Source organism: Lissotriton vulgaris, chromosome 1_1, assembly GCF_964263255.1.
Source record: "Lissotriton vulgaris chromosome 1_1, aLisVul1.2, whole genome shotgun sequence".
Lineage (NCBI taxonomy): Eukaryota > Metazoa > Chordata > Amphibia > Caudata > Salamandridae > Lissotriton > Lissotriton vulgaris.
Window position 1 is genome coordinate 274,166,300 of NC_141685.1, and position 17,908 is coordinate 274,184,207.

At 45.9% G+C, this 17,908-nt stretch overlaps 1 protein-coding gene across 1 annotated transcript in view; it reads right to left on the reverse strand.

Moving 5' to 3' along the window:
• ZSWIM5 (zinc finger SWIM-type containing 5) overlaps positions 1 to 17,908 on the reverse strand; it is a 271,830-nt gene that overhangs the window by 63,449 nt on the left and 190,473 nt on the right. Inside the window, exon 8 of the mRNA XM_086952301.1 lies at positions 16,866 to 17,003. Coding sequence (XP_086808427.1) covers positions 16,866 to 17,003 — 138 coding nt within the window. The remainder of the gene's footprint in view (positions 1 to 16,865; positions 17,004 to 17,908) is intronic.

Below are 17,908 nucleotides of genomic sequence, written 5' to 3' on the forward strand. Positions count from 1 at the left end.
GGGAAGCAAAGTTGTCATGTTTATGCGGTTGTCAGAAACTAATCCCTTCTTGTTCATTCGAGAAGTTTCTAGTGACCTCTGAGATAGCTGGCACACACAAGTAATTAAGTTTAATATACTCGATAGAGGCATACTGACCTCAGTCCTATGTCAAAACTATAGTGCATATTCCAATGCCCAGAGCCTATCATGGATAGAGGAACTACACTACACCACTAGGTCACATCTTAGAAAGGTGTTAACTCAACCTTTTGGCTTAACAATGCTGCTTGGAAAAGCTGAAAAGCATTAGGAAAACAAGGAAAAAAAGGAAAATGCCTGTGAGAACTTATTTGCATGCACACATCAGGAAAAAAAGCAAGAGCACAACAGGAGAAACAGAGGAGATAGGCGGGAGAAGCAAAACTGAAAGCAGGGTGTGGGATTGTGAGGAGGGAAGCTGCACACAGAACAGGAATGTACTGAAAGCAAATGTACACAAACGGATTACTGAAAGTAAAAGAAAAAACTGTTCCGTGATTGAAAGCAGTGGACGGATTCAAGCTATGCTCCAAAGGATGGCTAACAGAGAAGTCGGCAAGATAATAAGGAGCAAGTAAAATACATGGACAAGAAATCCTGACCTAAAGCCTACCCTCGGTATTGTACACAACACAGCTTACAAAATACTGCTAAAGCGGTCTGCAGAGAAGACCTAAAACACGCAAAAAGAGTAAAACAGGGAAGAGCAGCGGGTCAAAAAATTTATCCTTTTTAATTAGTCATGCTAGGCAGGCCATGAACGTGGCAGTCAGAGCCACTGAAATTAATTTTCCCAGCTGCTGGGCCCAATCGTTAATGCCCACCCATCTAGGATGGTACTGTGGTGAGGACGAATAATTAGATTGAAACCTGGCGAGCCAGAGATTGTTTTAGCTTCCAATGCACCCCATGCCTCCACTCTCTGAAAGTAACAGATTTACTCTGAAAACATTCAGCTGTCATACTGTACACTTGTTGCCACTCATACTTGAAGATGAAACTGCAGCCTTTTTTCTGTTATACCCTCTCCAGTTCTATGCTCTGGCAAGAGGCCAGATATTGACACCTGGTCAAAGAGCTCTTCTTAAAGCTGGCAGTAATAAGTGCCTACAAACTCTTGAATATAAAATGGGCCAGAGGTAACCGGCTCAGAAAAATCCCTCACTGCTCAAACTATTCCTTTTAGAAAATGCAAATATTTCAGACAGTCATTTTGTTATTTTAATAAAGAGCGATCTCTTCCTGAATCACAAGCTGGGCACAGATTATATAGTAGCATTGCCACTCTCCGCTGGAAGAGGCCCAGATAAGGCAGTTGTTGCTAATAACTATGCCCTACTGCAGTTTCATTTATTTCCTGAAAAACTATACAATAATGATTTATAAAAGTAAACTTAGTTGACCATGGTGCCACACTGCAAATTTATTTCATTGACCTTCCCAGAAAGGCTAGCATAGCCCCTTTTTTAAGTCTCGCCTGAGCCAGCGCAAGCGCTGCTCTGGCAAGACATTTAGTGAGTGGGATTTTAAAAGTCCTACCACAGCTTTTTGGCTGGCACAGAGCGTGCGGTTACACGCACAATGACTAGCAGAGGCGCCATCTGGCTTTCCTCTCGTCATGGTGCATGCAAATCGCACACCACTCGCCAGCCTTCTTTCACTTTTATTTCCTTTTATGCGTGCGACAACAACTCCCGGTCGCAGCCGCATGTCTTGCTTGTTGCACGGCCTAAGATTGTTTTATGAGGGAAGACGTGTGACATCCTTTGTGCAGCAGAGAGCCGCATGTATGGACATGGGTTCCATTGAAAAAATAGCTGCCTTTATTAATTGACATGCTTGGATTTATTTCTACCGAACACTACAATTTCACCTAGCACACTAAAAAAACGTGATATTTTACCCTTGGCACCAAACTATCCCCTCTAAGCAACCTTTGGGGTTTAACCAACACCCCATTAAGCCTCATACACCCACCCCGTTTTTCAGGTCTGACGGGCCTCTCTTGGGCACTATGGCGTTTCCAGGTGTAAACAAACACTGCCACTGAAAGCCAGACAGTTACTCTCGTGCACTCATGACGGTGGAACAGGAAGGTTGGTCAATAAATGTAGTTTTCCACACATGGATGGGCGCTCCACGCCACAATTGTGGTTTGTTGACATTTATCTATATGTATGTATGTATGTATGTATACTTATATAGCGCGGTCCTGTCACCCCAAGGGCATCCTGGCGCTTGAAATCAACGTTAACACCACATACGCTGTGTGCTGAACCTACGACCGCACAGCTGGAAATTGGCGGGGTATAAAGTTGCTCAGCTCTGTGCACGTTGACATGTCAGTGATGTGTGGCAGTGTCCTGCCTAGGCTCCTGTGTAGGAAGCCCGTTAAGGTATTCTCTGCCTTTCAACCCACACTTATCATTGGCACCAAAATGTGAATTTCTGGAAGGTATTGGTATCAACTTGCAGGTTTTTTTTTTACAGCGCAAGCTCGACCCGAAGGTATTGGGGCACTTTACATGAGATCCAGTTCTATTGCACAATGACAGTCATTTTTTTTTGGGCACGGGACGAATACTTGATACGCCCAGAATCGCAGGATTTTTAGTAGATGCAGAAACTCGCACTTAATTCTTGCTGAGGTCTCTTTCTGCTCCCCTGCTTTCAGCCCCTTAGTTTCTCTTTCTGGGTAAATACAAACATGTGCTATTTTATTCTTAGAACAACATGTCCAACATTGCCTTTTCACGTTGAACCAGATTTTCTTTGTAGAGCGGTTGGATTTTATTTTACGAAAATGCTTTCAGTTTACATTTATTTTTCTTGTCTAAATGTTAACAGGTGCTTCTTAAATTATGTTTTTCTGTTTCTATAGCATGTCATTGCATTTGCGATGTCTGTTTAGGGCTTTGCTTCCTCTGGCACTTCCAACGTTAAATTCATCGTCTCGTAAACGGGACATTAAGCTTGGTTGACCAGGTGGGAGGTGAAAAGTTATGGGCATTTTTCTGGGGAGCATTAATTGTTTAGGTCTTTTGGGGCCAGTGGGACTTTGAGCCATAGTCCCTTTTAATTCCTCTCCCAAGTCCCTACCTGAACCTCCCACCCACCCACTCAATCTTTGGTCCGCACCATACATACTTTGACTCCTAACCCGGTCTCCAGTGTGCCCTGCTTCACCGCCTGCTGGGCAGACACTGGTGGTTTAAAAGTGGCTCTAATGACCCGCTCCTCTGTTGCTTCAGGGTTCAGGCTTGTCAGAAGTTAGTGGGAGGCCAGGGACAAGAACATAATGCAGAGTCCTCTGGATGCTTCTTCCGGTTTGGCCAGGTGCTATCAACAGAACCGGTTTCGAAGTGTTAAAAAAATGTACTTGAGAGAAAGAGTGATGTCTGCTATCTATTGGTCTGACCACACACACAGCCGTTTGATTAATGAAGATTGCAGAATTCCTTGCAATTAAAAATCTATAAATACATTTTCCTGAAGGAGAGGGGGAGCTAAAAAGCATGGGTCCTGGGCCATAACACCCCGTCCGTTCCTCCCTGTGACAACCCTGCTCTGAAATATTATTTCTTGGTGGTTTGACAGTGGTTCCAATGGGTTGCTTCTGGGACTGCTCCATGTAATAATCCCTGATGGTTTAACAGTGCCTGCAGTGGAGTTATTCTCTCTGTGACAGTACTGGATAAACACTAGATAATGCATCTTGGCTGTGTAACAGGGCTTCCAATGGTTTGCTTTTTTTGTTGCTCTTTTCTTGCTCCTGCGTAGACTATAATAATCTTTTGTGGTTTGCCAGTGACTCCAATGGTTGCTCCTCTGTTGCACCACTATCAATCCTGAGCGCACTCCTTATAATCAATGTTCTTATGTAACAAAATCTATCCTCACAGGTAATGGTGCGAAGAACTGTGCACAAATAACAACTAGAGCACAAACAGCATCACAACTGGTAGATATATGCATGACAACGTTAATAATGGAAAAAGCAGAGCCTGAGCTTGAACACTTGAAATTAACACACATTTGAAACTGGCACAAAATTTGCACGAGAAGAAACACTACAAATCACAACACTGAACTGAACCATCGCTACCAGCTATAACTATAATGCTAGATCTCTAGCACTGGGATCTTATGGAGTAGAGTGCTACGCATCCGAAAGTACTTCAGTGCCTCGTCAGGGAGGGTAAGCGCTATATACATACCAAGACATCTAGATAGCAGTGAAGCAATCCCTTCTGGATTTTGCTGCTGTGGTCAAAGATTTCCTTATGGTAGCAAACACAAGCTGCAGCTGTGATCACAGGGCAGCGGGAGTGCACACTTTGCTCCCTAGACTATGGCTGTTCATGCTACATTAGCAACACAGATGCTAGGAGGATCGATTGACAATTTCTATGCAAGAAAGATTTGCAATGCAAAAGGTCTCGCAATTGCGAGATTTTGGGCTATTAACTTTGTTAATGAGAATGTATTTTATTATTGCAGGCTTTTTTAAACACAAATACAAGGCATTGTCATTTACAATGCCAATAGCACAAAATCTCAATTGCGAGACCTTTTGCATTGCAAATGCTTGTTATCTCTGATGCTAGCCAAGACCTTTTGAATTTACTAAAATGTGTATATATACAATTCTTCCTTATAGAGGCTGCCAGCCCTCTTCATACACAGATCTGCTGTTCTGTCATTCACTTTCTTTCAGCCCGCTACAGGGCAGGGGGTCAGTTCCATAACAATAGAAACAAGCATTTACAATGCAACGGTTTCGCCTTCGGAAAAGTTTGAGCTATTGGCATTGTAAATGACAAACTTTTTATTTATGTGTTGGTTTTGAAAACAGATAAATAAATGGCATTCTCATTTACAATGCCAATAGCTTACTCTGTCGCAAATGCAAGACGTATTGCATTTGCACACACACACCCACACAAGAGCCCCCCACACACACACACACAAGAGCCCCCCACACACACCACACAAGAGCCCCCCTCACACACCAGAGCCCCCCACACACACACACAAGAGCCCCCCACACAAACACACACACGCAAGAGCCCCCCACACAAACACACACACGCAAGAGCCCCCCACACAGAAGTGTTTCTTCAATCTCTTTTGGAAACAAGTAAATTCCTGGTTTCTTCTGACCTGGGTAGGTTAGTCCACACTCGGCCCAACGCCCTGAATAATGTGCGGTGTGCTAAATATGAAGCAACACACGTAATGTGGTAATTACATTGCTGCACTAGGGATGTGCATTTTTGCAGATTTATTTTTTCCCAAATCCCTGGGAGATAGCTTGCAAAATGACAATCTTCTTGGGTTTTACGACTCTTCTTTCAGCATAGTTACCACCAAAGTTTTGCTGGTCCAAGGTAATTGTTTTGTTGCTGAGTAATATATATGGCAATGCATGCGCCCAATAACGTCCTGTCCCTTGTTATATGTTTACACAAGGACACCTATGCTCGAATCCGCGGGGGAGCTCAAGGCCAGCTGACAGAGAGCTCTGGTTTCCAAAGGCGTCCGCCGGGGCTGCGTCCCACCTCCAACGTTGCTCTGCTTGTCCATAAATGACACCGTGAACTATTTAACCCAGATCCCCACTGATTCCCCTTCACTTGCAACTACTAAAACCCCTCTCCTCCTATTGGCTGGCATCACCTTATTGGCCTCCAAGACTCCTAGTGGACTACAGAAACTTTTGACTTGTTTCAACAGGCCTTTACGGGACAGAGCTTCGGAGCTCTTCTAATAACAATGATCCGGTTACATTGGAGCACACATTTTTGCGTTCCCTCATCCTTTTACTTCCCAGCACCCCTTTGCACCCCCTATCACTGGACCTGGGTGTGAAAAGGTTTGAGGGCAAAGCTAGGTTGCGCCCGCTCCTGGATTGGAGGAGATGCTGGACCTCTCTTGAGCTTGCCCACCACGTGGCCGCATGGCAGGATGGTCACAATGTTGAAGGCTTCAATAAAACTCCTGGCTTCACACATCAAAAGGATGCTCTTTCCCTTGGAATGCCCGATTTATTGGCGACACCTGCAGACGACCACTTTCCGTCTAAAGTATCCCTGAAGGAACAGTTCTGGCTTAGTACACAGGCCAACAATGCTCAAAAAGCTGCCTGTGCCACCTTGTCACAAGAGTTTCTCGACTTCAAGTCTTCTTGTTGACTTGAGCTGTTCTGGGACTATACCACCGTGCCAATGGACTGGATGTTATACTTCTAATTCAGAGTGGGTGCACCTCCCCTGAAACATTTCACTTCTAAAGGGTCGGCTTTGGAATCTTCTGCCTGTCCAGCGTGCAAACATTCCAAAGAAACCAATCCTCGTGTCCTCTTTGCATGCCCTGCCTATGTACACCCTGGCCACCACCCATCTGCAAGCAACTGGCAACAGGCGGGCACCCTACACTCTGAACATCTTCAGATCAGGCTGTCGCCTCTATATGCCTCCGCGCGCGCGCCAACTATTGGGTGCTCTGGGGATGCTAAGAAGGAAGGCTCTTTCCCACGAACAGGGCCAGTACGGCCACTCCTGGCCCTTCCCTAGCTCTTTTTTATCTGCTGATGGTCATTTATGCAGTCTCTGCACTTGGTTCCTGATTTGCACTTTCATGATGCACTGTTTCTTCTGCTGCCGTTGCCTGTGACCGCCTGGCAGCCTGTCAATCATGATTTTTCTTATTGTATACTCATTTTCGGTTTGAATCTCCTTTTTAGGTATGAATTTGATCTTTTAACTCAATTATGCGTGATTTTAGCTATTTATTATATATTGTATGTGTTACATGTACACTTTTATGGCCCTAGTGGACAAATAACGTTAAATTGACGTGACTTGACCTGGCATTGCAAATGTGATAATACTTCATTATGCACAAAAGTAACACGTGCAGTCTTCGGAATTATAATGTATTAGGTGTTGACTATGTTGTGAAAAAGTTAGGTATTTCTTTCTCAATTTTCGACTTCAGGCCAGATTTTGGAGTCAGGGGTGGCACCCCAATTTGAGGATAAATGAGGGGTAGGTTCTGGTGCAGTCAGAAGGTAAACATATTTGTTTGACGTCAGACATGGGTGGCAATTAAGATCGCGCACACGGAGCTTTGCAATGTTTTCAAACCTTTACCGTGGACATGTTTTCTAAAGCTGGCGCATCTTTGCTTGTGGGTGGAAATGTTCACAAAAACAGTTTTATAGAAACATTGAACGGAAAAGCGATCTTGTGTTTTTTCTGCAACAGTTCTTCCACCAGAAGTGGAATTTTACAGGGGCTTGCCGTAATATCTATTGTTACAGGCGTCTTTTTCAATTGAAATCTGAACCTTGCCACCTTGAAAACAGTAGCGACGTGTATTTATAAAACTCCCCCGTGCTCTGTTCCACACACTCGATGGCCCTAGGATCTGGGAAGATACGAGGCATATCGGGCTCCCTCGCTGCCCCCCACATCAAGTGATGATGATAAGTGCAATCTTAGCTGCAGCCACCGGATTCATAACGCACGCCGAAAATCCAAATATAGCACGTGAGTCAGAGACGCCGCTCCTGGGAGCCGCCGAAGCCATTTCATAATTCTGTCGGATCGGGGCTCGGGGCCCCTGTGTGGGAACCAGGCCCCCGCCTCGAGCCATCCATCGCCAGATCCGCGGAACGCAATGTTCCTCGCCGCATCCATCCCGGGCCGGGCTCCCGGGGGTCACATTCGGTCCCCCGCCCCCTCTTCCTGCCACCGCAGACAAAAGGAGGAATTGTTCCGCAGCCAGGAATAAAAACCTCAGTCGGGCGGTATTTTGGATGCAATAAAATCGAGCAAGTTCAAGCGCGCTTTTCAATTCGCACCGAGCGCCTCCAGGCACTTCAAAACCCTCCTGCAAAAAAAAAGATCTTTTGTTATCCCTCCGCGAGGGAACCTGGCTGGTGTGGTTGTGCCCACCTGGGCTGGGGCATGGATGGGACACTGGCTAATACTAACCATTCATTAGAAGTGTAGATGGTCGTTTCATCGTCCCTGGGAGGCTGAAAGGCCGAGCCAGTGCTGATGGAAGTCGAACCCGAGACCTAGCGGTTCCTCCCTGTCGTCTGCCGCAGGTTCGCAACCCATTGAGCTATATTAGATGTTTTACAGCCCTTTATCCCACCCTAGAACCTGCGAGGCAGTTTCACCACTCAGAGAGGCTTCCTCTCTTCAGCCGGTGTCAATACCGGGTGCGGGGTGGAAGGCGATCTCCCCCAGCTTCTGGGCCGAAGACTCACCCTCGCAGGCACGGCCCCCGTCGCAGCTCCCACTGGCCTCCGCTGACGTCGAGGGTTCCCCCGGAGTCAGCCACTCACAGCGCGGCTCCCGGGGCAGATCCTGATGACGCGGCGAGGCTCCAACCAACGGCGGCGCAGCTCACGGGGACAGGCCCACTGCAGCGGCCAATCAGAGCGCGCCTCTGTCGACGAGCCTCCGAAAAGCCACCAATGCGGTCGCAGCCCCTTCGTGCCTCGGCCAAGGTGCCGAGCAGCTGCCGGTTGACCCCCGGGCGGGACGGGATACCACTATTTGTGAGGACACTGGGTGGGGGGCGGGAGAGGACGAGGGGGGCGGGCGGGAGAGGACGAGGGGGGCGGGAAAGGACACGGACGTCGGGAGGGAGGCGGGAAACGTGGGGACGGCGGGAGGAGGGACACAAGGCAGGACAGCAGCAAGCACGGCCTGGCCGGACCAGACTCGGGGGCGTTCCCGGCGTCGCGTGACGTCGCCAAAGCCAAAGAATCTCGGGAACGCCCCCGTGTCTGGTCCGGCATTGATGGACAGGCCCCTCGTCCAATGGCTAGGCTCCATTTATGGAGCTAGCAAATGGGACGGGGGGGGCGTGTTCCAGAGTGCTTACTGTACTCAATAGATTTCTCTGGAGGAGGAGCCTAACGGCTCCGCCCCCCAGCAAAACCTAATAAAGGTTGAGCAAGAGGCTGTAGGTTGAGAGGAAGATCTTCACAGAAATAAACTTTACGCAAGGACATTAAAGCAAATTCTTTGCAGGAGTAGGAGACCTGTATCCCTTGAGGATAGATCTGCTCATGATACTCACAAGGAGATGATTGACTGATCGCTGAAACTTTTCAGGCATTCGCCCTCAGTCACAGATCTGGGTTGAATCCAACATTGTGCTTTAGCTCACTTCGCCACCCCAGTTCAGTCACAGCTATATGCAAATCAATCTTTACCCTGTTCCTCATGGGATTAGTCCAACCCGAACTGCCAAGACAGGTCTTCCGTTGACTGGAAACAAGCATCCTGGGGCTGGTTTTGGGGTAACATCCCTCATCAGCCATGCTAGTTTGAATCTGGTGGCAAAGTGAGCAAGGGATTGGGATGTTCTATCACCTGTCACTGTCCTTCAACTCCCAATGGCTTTAATTTATGATTACCCATGGATTCCTCCACAGAACATTTTTTCTTCTTCATCACATGCTCAATATATACCGAAAGGGCCTCTTTCTTCTCAATGGTGTCAGAGGTATTTTTGTCCCTGTAGGGCTTGTCTTTAGTGGCTGTGTGCCTTTCTTTCCCTTTGAGCACCATCGCTCTCTGAAGTCGAGCCAATGGCCGTGGGCACTCCCTTCACAGTGGACAATTCTTTGGATCCGGTAGGGTGGGAAATACAGACAACATCCTCAACTAACTACTTTGGCGTCAGGAGGAGCTTGTGACTGTTCTTAATTGCTTTAAGTTTGGCTTCAGTGTTTTATTGGTAGTCAGTTCTTTCAACTGTTTCAAAAGCATCTTATTCTGTAGGTGTTGGATACAACCTCTTGTGAGCTGTAGCATCGTCATCCAGATGATGCACCCCCTTCACCCAGTGCTTTTTTCAGCATTCTCTGTTATCTTCTGAAAAACACATGTCCTCCCTCTGTCGAGACACATCCACAGTGGTCGTCTGAGCAAATAAAACCTCCTCCCTATGTAACAGGGATTTTGGATAAAAAGCAAACAGGCTCAACAGCCTTAAGACCCACGGGTCCTCTGCATACTAGATATTTTTCGTACAGGGCGAGCAGATGACAATTGGTGCAAAATTTGAAGATTGTGCTTATACTAGAAAATGATGTTGAGGAAACTCAGGAACAACACCCTTGAAACCCCTCCAAAAATAAGTTCAAAAATGCCGATCCAGCAACAAACTTAGTTACCCTTGATGACTACTACTTTGTTCAGCTTGAGAACTTGACAAGCATATTTTCAAACCCAACAGCTCAAACAAAAAAATCTAAAATGGAGGTAACGTTAAGGCGGATTATCTGATTTAGTCCAACTCTGTGAGTTGCACAAACTAGGTTGACGTTCACCTCAGACAAACAAAAAGTTTGTAATTGGGTACTGGATGTCAGAATAATACAGATGGAGAAAATAACCCTACATTAGCTGTTTACTGCAGTGTCCACCGCCAGTTTAAAACCTGAATTTACGTTTTTTACCCCTCCTTGAAAATTATTTATGCTCTTCTTTGAAACTCGTCTGGCAGATGTTTCAAAATGTCTTTCGTTCCTCTGCTGGTGAGCATACCTGTTCAAAAGTAAATTGGAAATAGTAAGGCGCCACTGAGTTCCAACTGATTTCTCAGTTTTCCCATCTACCATCTTCTAATCTTACTACCCTTGTCAAGTGGGGGACCATGTGTGGCTGCAGACTGAGCTCAACTACTTCAAGCTGTAGCCCGAATTAGTTTGCTTCTACATTATATTTATTGTACTTTGGGTCTCAAATAGCAGCTTTACTTTCGTTTTTCATTTTAAAGTCAAAATTTTAGCTGTGGCTACTCGTTTAGGGAATACCTCTAATATGCAAGATCATAGGAGGCATAGGTAAGTACTTATTGCTTCTATGGAGAGACGTTACTGCTTCTAACACAAAAATGCATCCTCATGCACTGACCCAAATGTGTCAGCTGGTTTTCTTATATATTTGTGACCTAATGCGAAGTCCTCTCGAGGACATGGTGTAAAGTAGAGTTCAATGTCTTCCTGAGGAGACTTAGCTTCCATATCTTGCCTAATCGTTTCTACCTCCACCTGCATGTTAAATTGCACTTGTGGATCCTTTATTTCATCCAGGACAGAATCCTCTCCAAGTCCTGCAACTCTAACTCTTCAGCATCATACAAACATTCCCCAAACCCCCAGCGAATCCTCCGACGTCCCACCCTCCCCGGACCTTTGCAACAAACTCAGCTCTCAAGATTAAGACTCTACGGTAACTTCGACAAGCAGAACCTAGGCACAGACTCTACTCAGTCTACCGGCAACGCAACCCAGCCTACCCTCACCGCCTGGAACCCTGTCACCACAGAAGATAACGCCAAGACCATGAGAGACATACACGCAGGAGCTCCCACTGCTCCCTGCCAGCCCCACATCTTTCACAGAGCCGCCCCCGCCGTAGCACCTGAACTACGACGCACCGTCAACTGCTCCCTCGAAACAGGCATTTTGCCCGACGACTGGAAAAAAGGCAGAAGTCAAGCCCCTCCCCAAGAAGCCCACCAAAAACCCAACGGACATCAAGAACTACAGATCCATCTTTATTCTCCCCTTTGCTGCCAAAGTCACTGACAAGATGGTCAAAAGCCAGCTCACAAAGTTCATAGAATCCAACGCGATCCTCGACCCATCCCAATCCAGATTCCGCAACAACCACAGCACCGAGACTGCCCTCCTAGCCGCCACTGACTACACCCGCACCCTCCTCGACCAAGGCCACATGGCTTCCTTCATCCTACTAAACCTCCTAGCAGCCTTCGTCACCGTCTCCCACCGCACACTAACCGCCAGACTCCACGACGCCAACATACGGGGAACCGCACTGGACTGGATCCACTCCTTCCTCACTGTCTGAACCCAAAGAATCAGGTTTCTGCCCTTTCTCTCTAAACCCACAGAAATCAGCTGCGGAGTGGCCCAAGGATCCTCACTAAGGCCCACCCTCTTCAACATATACATGGCCCCTCTCGCCACCGTCAGAAAACACGGACTCGGCAACAAACCAGACAGCACCAGACCGCTTCCAGGAAGGAATGAAAGACATCACCGTTTGGATGAGCAGCAGGTGCGTTAAGCTCAGCGATAACTGAAGTCCTCGTCCTCAGACCCACCCCCTTCGCTTGGGACAATACCTGGTGGCCCACCGCCCTCTGCAATCCTCCCACACCCACGGACCGAGCCCACAACCGCCGCATTACACTCTACTCTTCCCTCACCATGAACCACCAGATCAACGCTGTATCTTCTGCGTGCTTCAACACCCTCCGCATCCTCCTTTACACCTTCAAATAGGCCCCCTCCCTAGAATCCAGGTGGTTTGTCACCCGCACACTCAACCAGCAGACCGGACTACGGGAACTTCCTCTATACCAGAACAAACAAATCTCTACTCCGCAAACTCTAGGACATCCAGAACGCCGCAGCTGAGAACTTTACACTGGCTTTCGGTCGAAAAAAGTGTGACCTTCAAGCTCCTCACCCAAGCTTACCAATCCCTCCACAACATCCGGCCGGACCCCAATACCTCAACGAAAGACTTTCTACGCACCCAAAAGAACCCTCTGCTCCGCCTATCATGCCCTGGCCAAAAACCAACACATCCACAGAGCCAGTGCAGGCGAGCCTTCTCCTACATCACAGCCAAGATTGGGAACAAGCTCACCCTCAGCATCAGATGAACCTCTACACTTCAACCATTCAGGAAGAGCCTCAAGAACCTACTCTTCGGATGAGACTGAGCTGCTCAAACCCTCCTACCCCCCAGCAACTTCAGACCCTCATGGGTGAGTAGTGAGCTTCACAAAGCCCAGACTGATTTATACCTGGGTCAAGCCTTGATTCTTCCACCATTAAGCATTCCTCCTTCTTAAGCCTCTACTCTTGAAACCTTAGTGTTGCTGGTGGAGTATCTTATTTCCCTTACACCCTCAGTGTCTTCTCTAGATCATTTAAAACATAAGAGTTTGTGAACTTTCTAGAAACGTTCAGCCTTTTTGAAGCTCTTATTTCAGTTCAGCTATCTTGGCATCAAGAGCATTTTTTTTTCCAGGGTTAGCCAAGAATGAATAGTAGTCGTTTATACATTGGTGTATATATAGCTAGCCATTAATGTTTGTATTTTTTTAGAGGGTAAGAAGGAAAGGACAGAAAAATAAGTGGTTTTACAAAAGAGTAATAGGATAGGCACGGAGAGAGGTGCAGTCGCTGTACATTACATTTGGCATCAGCTATACACTCCGCATTACATCTGACACTTTCACGATGCGTGAGTCCGCATGCATGCAAGAGTATGTTTTAATTCTCTTGGCATCTACACATTTTGATTATGGGGAAGTTACTGCCCTCAAAGGATGATATTTTCCCTTGAGCTTAACCTTATTCTGAAACAATCGGCTATTCTTTTCTCTTTTCTCTTGTCTTTTGAACACAATCATGCTCTGAAGTCAATCCGGTAGGTTTGTCTTTTGGTTTTTGAAATCTATTGCATTCTGAAGTACAGTCCGAAGAGACAGTTTTAGGATTCAATCATGCTCAGACGTCGAGTCTGAAGATTTATCACCAAACTTAGGACCAGTATCACTCCCAGATATAAGGTCTTGTGGTTTGGAGGACTTCTTACTGCAAACCTTTTGTTTGGATCTGTGAGGGTGTGCTTTATAAACATCCTGAGCACAATGTTCAAAAGACATCAACAGCTTTACTTTGTTCCCCTTTGCGCTATAGGTTTACCAAACCTCTTTATGTCTTATTCTTATTGGTGGCTTTGTAGACTTCAGGTCTTTCAAAAATCACACTCATCCCCTCGAGGGCTTCCGATGAAACAATCTTGGCCAGTATCCCCATGATCAGATCAGTACGCCGGTTCAAGTACACAGAGGAGTACTCTCCTTTCAGTGATGACCTAGATGTCAAATTTGAAAGCAAATGATTGTTCTGATCATTGGTTACATTACATACATATGAGAAACTTTGGGAACTAGTTCATTATTGGTTTTACGATGGCATTGGAAATTTGTAGGGTTACAGGACTTCGGAATTTAGCAGTGCAGTGATTTACGGACAGTCCTGATGAAGTCAATGGTTAATATACCGAATGGAGAAACACGTGTTGACTATGGAACTGGTATTGAAGAAATCTGAACATATGAGAAGAAAAAATAATAAAATAACGTAAGGAATAACATATCTTTCATTGACTTTTTGAAATAAAATTGGTTGCTCAGGAGATTTATTTATATGTTCAAGTTGAGGCCAATTTGTCCTCATAAGTTCGGGAGTGTTAGTGGCCATTTCTTCTCCTTGGAGCACCGGATGATAACGTGAGGTTTACAATAGGGTACAAATTGTTTGCGTAACTAATGACCTTGCCACGCGAGTAATCATATCCCCCATGGTGTTCCCCCTGAGCATCCTCTGAAATTTCTTCCTCAGTGAAACCCATTTCTATCAGACTGGACCGCTTTTTTCCACATTTCCAACACAGATTGTGCCGTATTCATTTTTCCCAGTGTGCCAAGAATATTTTCTTTTAGGAATCAGTCTTTGGTTTAAAAGAGGAGCAGGCGCGCCAACCATCTGACTTAGGGTCTCGAGTGGCACATCATAAATACAGGATGCTAGCTGTTTATAGCAAACGTTCAGCTACAGTTAGGGCAGAATATAAGCATATGCTTATAAACTAAAAATGGTGCTGAAGAGGCAAAGAGAGAACACCCCTTTGTGTACACATTCTCAAACCCAATCGAAGGTCGCCTCTCAAAACTTGATCCCTGGATCCAGGGATGCATGTCAACTGGAACCTTGAAGTCATTACTGAATTAGTCAATAAAATCTCTCCTTGCCGCAAAAGTTCAGCTGGTACACCTCTAAACCCAATGGCAGAATAAAAAAAGAATCTACGTTGGAAGTCGCTTACGGTTCAGATCATAGTGAGTAATATTCCTCCATCCAGGTCAATGCTCAAAAGGAAAAAAACTCGGACCCCATCACTAGATAGCGGAATTATAAAAAACCGGTGAATCTAGGAGATTTCATGCTGGAAAAAAGCTTGCACTGATGCCCTGAAGGCTGTTTTAGGAATTGTTTTTTTTCCAATCCCAGAAAAAAGAACGGGGTCCATGCTGTCTTGGTGTTCTTTGTGATGTGTTCTTAGGAGAGTTTCATACTGAATGTTGATACAAATGGTTTTGCACGGTCAGCCGGCGGTTGAAGTAGACTAGATTCATTTCTTATAGCCAGGCTTGGATACGCTAGTATGGTAGATGTGTTTCTTGTTTTTGCTTAGTGATCTAGCGTTAGTCAACTCCCATTTGTTAATTATTTCAGTCAGAAAGAGTTGAAAAGTTTGGTTGATTGTATCCAGCTCTTGCCATGCTGTTGAGGTGGAGTAGCTGTGCCCCGGATGTTGGCATGATGCATACTGGGATTGTGGTGGCTTCTATCATCCTAGGAGTTTGTTATATGAAACGATATGCCTACTAGAACAGTTTCCACATATTTTGTCTCTTAAAACAAAGAATATAGAAAAGATGGATCATCAATGTAACTTCCTTTAGTTTTTAAATCTATTTGGATGCCTTGAGTTTATTTACTTTTAATTTTGTGCCCAGGACCTTAACCCCTCCCACGCTGGTGACGGAACCGTTCCGTCACGCCCCTCGGGTGTGCTGTGCTGGTGACGGAACGGTTCTGTCACGGCCCGCTCAGCGCTGATTTCGCGCCTGCGCGGCGCGTTCTATTGAGCGGGCGGGCCGTGACGGAACCGTTCTGTCACAAGCACAGCTCAACAGAGGGGCTTGACAGAGCGGTCCCGTCACCAGCGTGGGAGTGCTGCGCGCCGCCCCACCCCCCGCCCCTTAGCACTGCGGCGGAATAGCCGCCGCAGCGAAAGGGTTAAAAGAAAATATTGCTGCCATACAGCAGCTGTGTTTATGGTGATGGACTTTCAGTTGAATAAGTGTTTGGGGATCCTGTATGAATGTGTAGATTTTCTACCATATTGTCTACTGTTTGTGACTATTGATCAAGTGGAGCAATTGGAAAAACAAAAAAATGTGCCTTCCAGGTAGAGGCGAGAGATCAAAATAGTAATACACTGACAAGAGAAAATACAAAGAAGTTAATCGCGGAAACCTGCCAATAGTCTGATGAAATGGGAACCGTTTATGATGTTCAGAATGGGGGACGGGTATGTGGAAGTACACTGCAGCTCCACTTAGAATATTAGGAGTATTCTTTTGTAGGAGCTTTTCCCCTCTTCAGTCGCGCCTTTGGCTGCAAGGAAGGAGAGGCAACAATGTGACTGCACACTGTTTAAAAAGATAGCGTTAAGTAAACCTGCAGGGTGCAAAAACTACATTCACCCAGTATCTCATTTACTGACAAAACAAATGGACAACTCAAAAGCAAATATTCTTTTTTAAATGTAAGGAACAAAAAGGCATATTTTCATTCAATCATTTATGGACCAGTGGTTTTAAATAAAATTAAACATATGTTAAGATACTATGAAACTTAAGCCAAATGTAACATGTTATTGGAACAACTTTGGAGGATCCTCCATTTAGATTTTAAACATAACCTGGATCAAGTGAGACCGAGCTCGAATGCACTGCAGGCCCATCCCTGTGTTTCCCCGCCTACAAGCTGGCATCAGATCATTCACAGTGCGATAACAGTGTGGAGAGTTTGCCATTGAGAAACACATGGCTCTATAACCCCATTTATAAAACACCACACCCAACCTAGAAAAGCTCTTCTATCATCAGACAGTTTGATTAGGGACCTTCCGCACCTGCTGCCTCCATGGAGTTGTCGTCGTCGAACCGGCATGCTTCCGTCAATGTGGTAAACAAGCAGCCCATGGGGTCCAGGGGGTGTCCCACCCAGCCTTCCAGGTTGGTAATTGTCGTGGCACTCCTCTGTAGCAGCTCTGGAAGAACAGAAAAAAAGCTCTGAGGAAGCTGCTGATTGCCACCAAGGTAAACATGCTGCCTACGTGTTGGACTAGCTGCACCTGACAGGCAAAGGGAATAAAGTCCTGTGGGTCTTTGCACCCCCTACCTCATGTACCTTCCCACTGCTTCTTTTATGGATGTCCCCTTAGAATTGAACAGTGATTAAGAAACAAATCGTTCCTCCTCCCAAAAATCAGCTGAACAGAGATTTTTAAAAACTGTAATGTAAAAGAAAAAAAAGTTTGCAAATGATACGGCACGGGATTAAAAATATGCAATTTTTGCTGCTAAATATAAGAAAACAGCCATGCAGCAGCTTAATGGCTTTAGCCATTGTGGCACTTCAATTTCCCTCACTCCATGCCCCTGTGAGCGAGACTGATACAGGTTTTATAAACACCCAAGGACAATAATGTCTTCAACCAAAAACCATTTCCAAACAGCATTTACCACAATTTTAACAGTTTATGGGTATAAGATTTTCCATTGGAAGGTGTTTTACTAATCAACTCTATTTGCAGACAGTAACAAACTACAAAATCAGCTTTAAGTATACAAGGCACAGATTACCAGAAAGCAATCTTTACACATGAACTTTATCTACAACGTGGACTGAAAGCAACGTCCAAATATGTGGTGCCCCGCCAGGATTACGAACATCAAGACAAAAGTCCATAAAAATGGGAGTAAAAATGCTGTCAACTAAAGATATTAACCGATCATGAGGAATCTGGCATCAGCTTCCTTCCACCAGCATTACTCTGCAGCTTGCCGAGATCCATAACGCACGCAGCCGAGATCCATAACGCACGCCGCCGAGATCCATAACGCACGCCGCCGAGATCCATAACGCACGCCGCCGAGATCCATAACGCACGCC